Below are 10,963 nucleotides of genomic sequence, written 5' to 3'. Positions count from 1 at the left end.
GTGCCGGCCGCCCCCTCCTCTCGCCCGTAGGTGGCCGGTGGTGCGGGGCCGCTGCCGCCGCCGCCATGTCCGCCGAACAAGTGAGCGGCCTTTGTGAGCAGCTAGTGAAAGCGGTAACAGTGATCATGGACCCGGCCTCCACGCAGCGTTACCGTCTGGAGGCGCTCAAGGTACCTGGCGGGGAAGGGAGGCGCCGGGCTCCGGCCACGCGGGTGTCCCGGCCACACGGTCCCGGGGCTCGCTCGGGCCCTGCGGGCGAGCCGGGGATGGCCCGGGTCCGGCAAGCGTCTGAGGCACTGGAAGTCGTTGGTAGGCGACGAAAGGTGTTGGGGGTTGCGCCTGCGCGGCTCTGAGGGGGTCGGGGGGCCTTCCCCCGGCGTGCTCTGCCAGAGGCTGGGGTCGTGCCCCACCTGTTACCGGCCACTCCTTCTCGGCCCCCTGCCCTCTTCTCTGGTTTAACCGCGTATGCGTATCTCTGGTCCTTTTCCAGTTCTGCGAGGAGTTCAAAGAGAAGTGTCCCATCTGCGTGCCCTGCGGGCTGAAGCTGGCTGAGAAGACGCAGACGGCCATCGTCCGGCACTTCGGCCTGCAGATCCTAGAGCATGTGGTCAAGTAAGGCGCCCTCGCGCTGGGAAAGGGTGCCGGCCTGCTGCCATGAAGCCCCTGGCCTGAGCTCTGCTCCTGTTCCAGTGCCTCCCACTTCAGGGAGGCACTTTCCACACGTAGAGAGTCTCTTCTACAGTAGAAAACTCTTCTTGTCCTGCTCCGTTCCTTTCCTTATCTGTAAAAGCAGGACTGGTGAAAATGGTTTTCAGGACGGTTGGGAAAGCTACTTCACTGAACTCGTAAGACACAGTGATATTGTAGCACGTGAATAAGCATACACAGTTATCAGTCGGTCTCTGCAGCGTTCTCCGTCGTTAGACTCATGCTAACAAAGAGGCTTTGTATTGGTTGAGTTCAGAGATTCCTCTCTGCCGCCTCTACAGACCTGATGCTTTGTGCTTTTGCTGCTGCTTCTCATGTCTGTTGACCTCAGTGGTGCACACCCATTTGCCATCAGCGGTTTTAATTCAGCCTTTTCATTAAGGGATTGGGCATTGGCAGAGTCAGTGAGCTGTAGCATCTCTTTCTAGTTTAGGTAAAGAAGTAATAGGTTCGCTGAGAATCAAGTCAGGGATTTTTTATACATGTTTTGACTTGGAAGGTTGGGGGGTTTTGTATATATATATACACGCATATAAACTCTTCCAAACAGGTTCCGCTGGAACAGCATGCCTCGCCTGGAAAAAGTTTATCTCAAGAACAATGTCATGGGCCTCATATCCAATGTAAGTACCTCCTACCCCAGACTGTTTGAAACATGGTTCTCTAGCTTGGACATAGGAAGTGGGGGTAAAAGGAAAAATTATTCCTGCTAGTTAGTACAGAGGACCTGAATTCAATTCTGCGTTTCATTACTTTCTTGCCATGCATCCCTGGCTATTCAGTGCTTTGCAGTGAGGTGAATAGTGGTGTGGCCTCGTGTGGCAGAAAGTGTTGGGACTTGTATATTCCATGTAAGGTGGATTATATTCTCTTAGGAGAAAATTCAGTAAATATAGGTGTTCTTACCCTTTGCAGGAGTACTGAAGTTGTTGTCTTAGTTGTGTTTTCTCTATCACTGTGATTCTTCTTGTGACCAAGTGACCTTTTTGTATGGAAAATCATGTTGGTTCCCGGAGTTTGCGAGCTATGGAGAGTAGAAATGCCATCTGAAGTACTGGGATGAAGAGTCACTCGGTGTTGGGTGCTTTTTTGTTGTTGTTTTTGTGTGGTTTAGAATATTTGTAACCACTGTGCTTCCCAGATCAGAATTGTAAGTGTCTGATATTTGTTGGTTTGTGTAATCTTGCCCCTCTTCTATCACAGGGAACTCAAAGTATTCTGGAGGAAGAAAGTCACATTAAAGATGTTTTGTCTCGCATTGTGGTGGAGATGATAAAGCGTGAATGGCCTCAGCACTGGCCTGACATGCTGAAAGAGCTGGATACCCTCTCAAAGCAAGGGGTATGAAACACCTATCTTTTTTTTCTGCTTGTTCATAGTATGGGTTTTAGTCTTCCATTATCCTGAGGAAAGCCTAACTCACTCATGGTGAGATGAGATGGGCTGATGTTGTATTCAAAAACCCCTGTAAATTATTCTAGGAGATTATTGTAGCAGAGAGAGAGTAATCCTCCTGTCTAGTGCTCCTAAAGCATGACTTTTATTTTCATGCATTCTCACTTTTTTTCCTACATCTCTGAGATGTAGAGATTTTAACACTTGAGCTGTACTGATGGAGTCTGTTTCCTTTTGGGACATCAGGAAACTCAGACAGAACTGGTGATGTTCATTCTCCTACGGTTGGCAGAGGATGTGGTGACTTTCCAAACTCTGCCTACCCAGAGACGACGAGATATCCAACAAACCCTCACCCAGAACATGGAGAAGATTTTCACCTTTCTATTAACTACCCTGCAGCAGAATGTCAACAAGTACAGACACATGGTAAGAGTCCTCTTTCCTTGGGTTCAGTTAGTGTTGGAGATGTTAAGGAATTTGGGATGCAACTCGTAAGTGGTTGGGAAAGCAAGTGCAGAAACTGTGTGAAATTCACTGCTGTTGCTATGAGGTAGGGCTCTGCTGTGCCCTGAGAAGCCAGTGCTGATCAGAGAGACCGAACACACAAGGTTGACAGGATTAGTGTTGGTAGTGTGGATTTGCTCATGTAAATAACTTGAGTGATGCATGCCTCATCCATACTGTTGGAATTCTCTTCCAACACTAGGGATTTGTGGCTTACCACAAGGTGTGGTTGTGTCAAAAATAGCTTTGGGATAGTCTGTGTAATACACAGTGGTAGAGATGCTGCCCTGGGCTCATATCTGCTCTCTTAGGCTGCAGTGGTGTCTTTGTGGTGATGCACTAAAATGCCTGTTCTGGTCCTTTTGTCTGAGAGCTCAGGTCAGGAAGCCTTTTTGGTTTTTTTTTCCCCTCTCAAGTTGTGGTGAGGAATGCTCTTCCTTTTTGTGTAAAGAGTCTTTCCTGAATTCCTGTCTGAAGTCAGAGATGTGCAGGTTGGTTAAGATGAATGGCGAAAGTCAGTCTCTGCCCTGTTCTGTTCTTGGGAGAAGGAAGTGGATTTGAGAGTGAAGCACAATTGAGAAACCAATTTAGAAATAAGTTCCTTAGGTGTATCTCTTGTTCCTTTTTTCTGTGACTTAAAATCCAGAGTTACACTGAATGTGAAACTGGAAGGCAAAGAAGAACCCCCTCTTACCTGACTTCTGTTTGTTTTCCTGGTGCACTGACAGGCTGGACAAACCCACCTGTAGAGTGCAGGTCACTGTGCAGTGTATAGGTGGGTGGGAGACTGGTGTGTTTTGTAGTCTGGTTGAAATGCATTTCCAGGTAAGATTTGAATTGCAGTGCTTGAGGCTCTGAAGTGTGGCTGCTTCTGCTAACAGTGGAATCTTTCTGATTGGCAAGGTTGGAGCACCCCAGGAACAAGAAGCCCTCACCACTGGACAGGTTAGCAGATCTTCGGGAAGTTTGTGCACAGGGTAAATTTTGAGGGTTGGATATTCAGTTACTTGTCTGCACACTGAGATGGGGGGGAGATGATGGGTGGTTGCCCAAGACCATAGCAGTGTGCAGTGCTTGTAAGTATGCAGTTCTGGTATGGTGCCTTCATTGTTAAATGTTTGGGGACTACCAAATTGAGTTAAAGTGACTATATCAAATACACTGGTGGACAGAGTTCCCAAACCAAAATGTTGCAGTGGAAAGAAATCCATGTGGTGTCTTTGCATCTGAAAAACTGAGTGTCTGTGGGACTTACTTGCATTGGTCAAAAAAGATGGTGCAAGCAGAGTGTTGCTGCTGTTAAGTGATTGGAACTGGGAGTCAGGCTGTAAGCTCTTGTCCAAGCTTTCTCTCTAAATTCCTTTCTGACCGTGGCCAAATCGCCTTTTTCAGACATCAATCTCAGTACATAAAAGCCACCAGCATCTTTCAGAGTCTGCCTTTTGGATGTAAGGTGCTCTAAAAGGTCAAAAGTTTCTTCCCTGGAAGCTTCCAGGAAGTACCAAAATAAATGCCTTTTGTTCTTGTCCCTTGTGTCTCCCTGGTACCTGCTGACTCAATTGTCATCTTTTGGATATGAAGGAAGTTGTGGCTTAATTCAGAGTCCTGTTTCTTACCTGCCAGGGTGCTGCAGAGCTGGCTGGGATGGCTGCAGGAGTGTCCTGAGTGGCAGGATGTGTTGCAGCCACTTTCATTAGGGAGCTGTTCTGTGAAGCTGCTTCTGGCTGTGTTCTCAAGAATAAGCCTGTCCAGCAGTGGCTGGGTTTAACTCTGTGCTGTAGCTTACCATCTCATTTTCTTTTTCAGAAAACTGACCTGGCTCAGGAACCAAAGGTGAGTGGAGCTATGCAGGAGTTAGTGCATTAATCGTTCCTAAGACCTACCTTGTCTAGAGCTAGGCTTTTCCTTACGTGAGCTATAGTTCTTGTGTGCAGCTGGATTTTTTCACCCATAGTACGAACCACTTGAGAGATGAGAGGTGGCAGCCAGAGGATCCAAGCCTCTCACGCTCTCAGAGTGGTTCCTGGTACTGTTCTTCCTAGGAATGGATAAATTTAGATGGGAATTGATGTTTGTCCCTAGCTCTCACCTCTTGCTGTCTCTCTGTTTACAGGCCCAGGCGAACTGCCGTGTGGGGATAGCAGCACTCAACACCTTGGCTGGCTACATTGACTGGGTGGCTCTGAGCCACATTACAGCAGACAACTGTAAACTCTTGGAGATGTTGTGCCTGCTCCTAAATGAGCCTGAGCTCCAAATAGGAGCATCAGAGTGTCTCCTGATTGCTGTCAGCAGGAAAGTGAGTTCTTCCTCTTCAGCTCTTCTGGCTCCCCTTTGTTTTCATCCTTTTCTCCTTTATAATTCTTCAGATTGAGCAATGATATCTTTGCCCTTTTGTTTAGGATGTAACATTCAGATTCATCTGCTTATGTTACTGATACTAACATTGAATTGTGACAACAGTTGTTCACAATTGTTAACAACAGTTGTGGATGTCATGCCAGCATAACACATGCAGCAACTGCTGGAACCTTCTCCAACTTCTGTGCTCACCTTTCCTTGCAGTTTTGAGGTTGGAAGTTCCATTGACTTCTTTTTTTCCCTTACTACAACTGTGAAGTGGTGAACTATCACCAGCTGTGTTATCTGGCAGTTCAGAGAAATGACAGCCAGATCTAAACAGGTGATTTGTCCCATATATTCACACGCAGCTTAGTGTTGAGACTGCGTGTTCTGTCAGCTGCCCTGAGGTAGCCAGCCAGTCTGCCATGAGGAAGAGTTTGTGGCTTGCAATCAGTTTTTCAGTGTAAAGTTCTGAGGTGGGTTTGCTTGGGACAATGTCTTGAGATCAGGAATACCCTAGATTTATTTTTTTTTTACTGAAGTAATTTGTGGACTGTTAAGCCCCTCCTCAAATGGAAGGACAGCTGGGGATCTCCTTTGTGAGTGGGAATAAATAGGTAAGTAGATGGGGATAAATAATTGTGTTCTAATTGAGGCATTTGCCATATCTTGCATGCAGGGTAAGCTGGAGGACCGTAAGCCTCTGATGGTCTTGTTCGGAGACGTTGCCATGCACTACATTCTCTCTGCTGCCCAGTGAGTACCATCCTGCTGCTGTAATCTCACAAAAAGCTGCTTAAAAATGTAGATGTGATTTGCAAAAGATACTGTTGCTTGACTGCAGAAAGCTGGGTTAGGAGAGAACAAAGCCATTATTTCTTGTGCAAAACTTGGGGAAAAAAAATGCCAAGTTCTTTCAAATCACATCATTGAACTACTGAGGGACGTCAATGTCAGTTTCGCTAGCTTTGTCTCCTAGCCTGAAACTGATCAGCAGGGACTCCCACAGAGAGGCAATTTCAGAAGGTTTGGATGCCAATAAAGCAGTACTTGATAGTAGTGTAGAAAGTCCCAATGTAATAAAGTCAAGTTGCTGTAGTCGTCTTTTAATCTACACGATGGATAGAGGTGTGCCTGTTAGCTGCAGCGTGAGTAACGGTGATCCTGTTTGTCCCCTCTTCCCTTATTCCCAGGACAGCAGATGGAGAAGGCCTAGTGGAGAAGCACTATGTTTTCTTGAAGAGACTTTGCCAAGTTTTGTGTGCATTGGGCAGCCAGCTGTGTGCATTACTAGTAAGTCTCTACCGATACCAGCAGCAGTGCTGGCAGGGCTAGTTTTTCAGGGCTGGAGGCGAGGTAGCTGTGATCTAAGGTCTGACCGGGGTTCTCTTTGTACATTTGGTAACCACAGGGTTCTCTCCACACATTTGGAAAAGGCAAAAATGGCTCTGCTTGCAAGGAAGATAAACACATCCTGCCAAATCACAGGAATGTAGAATGGAGGCACCCTGACTAATTTCAGGCCTCTGCTGTCATCAAGAGTCATCTCCTATAACCTTTATAAAATGGGGAAACCTCACTGAAAATTGATCATGTTTCTTGCTATATCTACTGCTACAGAAAAACTACTCCAGAAAATGACTCTTGCATTGGAAGCCTTTTAAATTTCCCTGTTAAGACTAATCCAAAAGAGTATAGTTGTTTGTTCTTCTACCGAGATTATCTCAAGCTGAAGGAAGAAACAGGTTTTGTTCCTGCTGTCCATCTTTCTCATGCTTTGTGTCAATGTTGAGATGAAGATGCATGTTGATATGTTGCATGCCATGCTGGTTGCTGAGTTACTGCTCCCTCTGTTGAGCGTGGTGCTACAGTAAAGAAGGCAGGCTTGTTGAGAGGTGCTGTTGGTGGGGAGACCGAGGCAGGCAGCCTGTACAAGTGATAGAACAAACAAAGTTCTCACAGGGAGGGCAAGAAAAAGCAAGACCTTTGTCCCTAAAATTAATGGGCATCAAACTGTGTGTGTTACTGATTCCAGTGACTTCACTTGCTGCTGGGCAGTGCAAACTGTTAAGTCTGTAATGAAGTACTGCAATGGGGATTTGAGTCCTCATCCAGATTCAGTTGAGAGTCAGCACTGAACTGTACAGCTCCAAAACGGTGATCTTGAGGGTTGCAGGTCATATTATGGTTAGTGAGGAGCAGCAAAATAGCTCTGGGCAAAACATCCTTTTCCTGACAAACTTCCCAGGAAGTTAATAATAAGAGATGCCCATATCTTAACTGCAGAAAGCATTCTGAGGAGCACAGGTGAAATATGTGGGTACGTTTGCTTGTGAAATTTTGCCGTTGTGAATTGCTTCACTTCAGTACTGCTGAGTGGGCTTTACCCAGCAGGAGTAAAACTGACTCCTGGAAGCAGCAACAGTGATTACAAGTTCAGTTTTAACAGAGCTCCGGTGTCTGAAGGTCACCCTTTTCTCTTGAGTTTAAGGTGGTGCTGCTTCTAGCACCCCCAGGCTGGTCAGCAGAACTTGCTGCTCCTCAGACTAAACTGATTTCAGGAAAAATTCCAGTCATGACATGCTTTTCTCTTGGCTTGTTTATAGTCTGTGGCCTTGGATGTAGCGCTCCTGGTTTTCCCAGAGATGTACCACTTCTGACACAAAGTTAGTAACTGTGTGAAATCAACTCTTTTCCTATAGGGCTCAGATTCTGATGTGGAAACACCAGCCAACTTTGGAAAATACCTTGAGGCATTTTTAGCCTTCACAACCCATCCCAGCCAGGTATGTAAAGGGCTGAAAGTCTCATGTGTGTCTATGTGAGAATGTAGGAATGCATAACTGAGCCAATGTGTAGAAAACTGTAGAACTCCAGCTGTCAAACATTGCTCTCCAGGTTCTCCATTTCATCTGTAGACCTGGAAGGCAGAGTGGTTTCTTCTCCATTACCACCCCATTAGGAGCAGTGTCTGACACAGGTGCCAGGTAGAAAGTGCCGGATTTGCAGTCAGCCCTAGTATTTATTTAGGGACTTCAAACCTTCTGGAAGCCCTATGAGGAGAGGCTGAGGGAGCTGGGATTGTTTAGCCTGGAGAAGAGAAGGCTCAGGGGTGACCTCATTGCCCTCTACAACTACCTGAAAGGTGGTTGTAGACAGGAAGGGGTTGGTCTCTTCTCCCAGGCAACCAGCATCAGAACAAGGGGACACAGTCTCAAGCTGTGCCAGGGGAGGTTTAGACTCGAGGTGAGGAGAAAGTTCTTCACTGAGCGAGTCGTTCGTCATTGGAATGGGCTGCCCAGGGAGGTGGTGGAGTCGCTGTCCCTGGAGGTGTTCAAGAGGAGAATGGATGTGGCACTTGGTGCCATGGTCTAGTTGTGAGGTCTGTTGGGACAGGTTGGACTTGATGATCCTTGGGGTCTCTTCCGACCTTAGTTATACTGTGATACTGTGAAGTTCGGGCTGCGCCTGCAAGGTGTCTTGTCCTAAACCAAATAGTGTAATTTGCTGTTGCCTTCTCATAGAAACACTTTATGTTAGCAGTGGAAGTTCCAGCACTGCAATCCTTCTCTGTTCTTCTCTTTCCTCCATGCAGTTTCTGCGTTCTTCCACCCAGATCACCTGGGGAGCCCTCTTTCGGCATGAAGTTCTGTCTCGCGACCCCTTGCTGCTGGCTATGATTCCTAAGTATCTCCGTGCATCTATGACCAACCTAGTGAAGGTATGTGACAACTGCAGCCATGCAGGTGTGAGAAGGTGCCTAAGAGAACGTGGCCTATGAATTGTGGGGAGAAACTCCATTTTTATTGTCTGCCAGAGACACGATCTCCAGACCACTGAGCAACCAGCTCTATCTCAACATTTCACTGTCTGCCTGACTTCAGTCATCTTCTCCTTGAAGCTGTTGTTAGTTGCAATGAGTGACTTCTTTCCTGACCTTGTCCTCTCTGTCACCAGGTGGGCTTTCCCTCTAAAACAGACAGCCCCAGCTGTGAATACTCACGATTTGATTTTGACAGTGATGAGGACTTCAATGCCTTCTTCAACTGTAAGTTGCCATCACTTTGTGTGGATGCTGTTGTCTGTGCCTTTCTTCTTACTTGCAGATGCTGGCTGAGCTTGGAGCCTGCCATCCTGACTTGGCAGGTTCTACTTCTATTTTAGCTCCTTCAGCCTGGATCTTGGAGTTAATTTACAATTTAACCTACAACCTTAAGGGACATTGTAGCCAGGTGGGGGTTGGTCTCTTCTCCCAGGCAACCAGCACCAGAACAAGAGGACACAGTCTCATGCTGTGCCAGGGGAGGTTTAGGCTGGAGGTTAGGAAGAAGTTCGACACAGAGAGAGTGACTGCCCATTGGAATGGGCTGCCCAGGGAGGTGGTGGAGTCACCATCATTGGAGGTGTTGAGGAGGAGACTTTATAGGGTGCTTGGTTGCATGGTTTAGTTATTAGGTGGGTTGGATAATAGTTTGCATGCGATGATCTTGAAGGTCTTTTCCAACCTGGTCTGGTCTATTCTATTCTGGTCTATTCTATTCTATTTTCCTGTGGCAGCTCAGGCATTGCTTTTCACTTACTTTTTGCTGGGCAGGTAGATAGCCTAGTGGCATGTGGCACTTGGTGTCAAAGAAATTGTGCCTCTTAGTCAGCTAGAGAAGGAAATGAAACTGCCTAGAGTTCTGTTCAGGTTAGGAGAAGGAAGGCTGACTTCATGAAAAGCAAAAGACCTCAAATGTCATTCTAGAAACAAAATCTGTCTTGGCCCTGCTAAGAAGCTTCTGGTCAGTACCACAGCTGAAGCTGAGCAGTTGAATTAGCCAAATGTAATCATCATTTAAACCAGCAAAAAAGAAACCCTAGATATTAATAACTTCATTTTTTCTTTCTTATATTTTACTTCCTATAACCAAGGGCAATTCTCCATGGTGGTTATAGCTTGGTGTTCACTTGGAGACTGGGGAGGCGCAACTAAATCATTGAAATTCTTCCTTTTCACCTTTGTGTTTGAAGGTTTTAAACGTTGCTGATTAGATAGATTTATTAGAATAAATAAATAAAACAAACTCTTTTCATGGAAATCAAAAAGTGGCTAAATTTGCAAAGCCAGAATTTGAAAATGATTTTATGTTGAAGGCATTACACCACATAAGAAAATAGAAATGAAACACAAAATAGAATGACTTCACAAATCAGCTGTTTTAAGCAGGCGAGCCGCATCTGTCTTCAGCAGAGCTGGTTCTTTTGTGTAGTCATGTACTGGAATATTTTGGACCAGATTGAATTCCTGTCCTGTACTTTGCTTTTGATATCTTTGAAACTGAAAATAAGAATTCCTTTGGTTTTTTTTTTAGTTCACTTTAGTTTGTCACCTGAGAATCTAAACTGAGTTAAGATGAGTAATCTACAAAAGAAGTGTGTTTAGGTGGGGGAAAAAAAAGTGGTAGTTGTCTCCTGCTGGTTTTTCTGTCTCAGTATCTCAAGATGTTTTGTAAGCAGCAAACATGTATAGTTTGAAGACATTTTTAAAATTAAAAAATAGGGGTTCAATTGTAGTCAATCTGGGCTTAGCATGGATTTTTCATGTTTCATATTGCACTTCAATTGTACTTCTTTTTGTGCTAATCCATCATTTTTTAGGCCTTTTGAATAACTTCAAAAAAGAGGCTGAGGGAGCTGGGGTTGCTTAGCCTGGAGAAGAGGAGGCTCAGGGCAGACCTTATTGCTCTTTACAACTACCTGAAGGGAGGTTGTAGCCAGGTGGGGGCTGGCCTCTTCTGCCAGGCAACCAGCACCAGAACAAGAGGACACAGTCTCAGGCTGTGCCAGGGGAGGTTTAGGCTGGATGTTAGGAAGAAGTTCTTCACAGAATGAGTGATTAGCCATTGGAATGTGCTGCCCAGGGAGGTGGTGGAGTCACCATCACTGGATGTGTTTAGGAAGAGACTGGATGGGGCGTTTGGTGCCATGGTTTAGTTGATTAGATGGTGTTGGATGATAGGTTGGACTT

General features: G+C 45.9%; 1 protein-coding gene across 4 annotated transcripts in view; it reads left to right on the top strand.

The window, feature by feature from the left end:
- Positions 1 to 11: 11 nt before the first annotated feature.
- The window catches only part of XPO5 (exportin 5), a 31,359-nt gene continuing 20,407 nt past the window's right edge, over positions 12 to 10,963 (top strand). For 2 of the 4 annotated variants that reach the window (XM_054162385.1, XM_054162384.1), the window contains exons 1-13: positions 12 to 170; positions 491 to 612; positions 1,259 to 1,331; positions 1,912 to 2,049; positions 2,350 to 2,532; positions 3,514 to 3,555; positions 4,417 to 4,443; positions 4,724 to 4,909; positions 5,633 to 5,709; positions 6,147 to 6,246; positions 7,656 to 7,739; positions 8,549 to 8,674; positions 8,911 to 9,001. In XM_054162385.1, the coding sequence (XP_054018360.1) occupies positions 66 to 170; positions 491 to 612; positions 1,259 to 1,331; positions 1,912 to 2,049; positions 2,350 to 2,532; positions 3,514 to 3,555; positions 4,417 to 4,443; positions 4,724 to 4,909; positions 5,633 to 5,709; positions 6,147 to 6,246; positions 7,656 to 7,739; positions 8,549 to 8,674; positions 8,911 to 9,001 (1,354 nt within the window). In that variant the 5' untranslated portion in view covers positions 12 to 65. The remainder of the gene's footprint in view (positions 171 to 490; positions 613 to 1,258; positions 1,332 to 1,911; positions 2,050 to 2,349; positions 2,533 to 3,513; positions 3,556 to 4,416; positions 4,444 to 4,723; positions 4,910 to 5,632; positions 5,710 to 6,146; positions 6,247 to 7,655; positions 7,740 to 8,548; positions 8,675 to 8,910; positions 9,002 to 10,963) is intronic. The other 2 variants (XM_054162387.1, XM_054162386.1) reach the window with 1 other exon arrangement.

Source organism: Dryobates pubescens, chromosome 6, assembly GCF_014839835.1.
Source record: "Dryobates pubescens isolate bDryPub1 chromosome 6, bDryPub1.pri, whole genome shotgun sequence".
Classification (NCBI taxonomy): domain Eukaryota; kingdom Metazoa; phylum Chordata; class Aves; order Piciformes; family Picidae; genus Dryobates; species Dryobates pubescens.
Note: the sequence above shows the minus strand (reverse complement) of the source record. Positions and strands in the feature narration are given on the sequence as shown.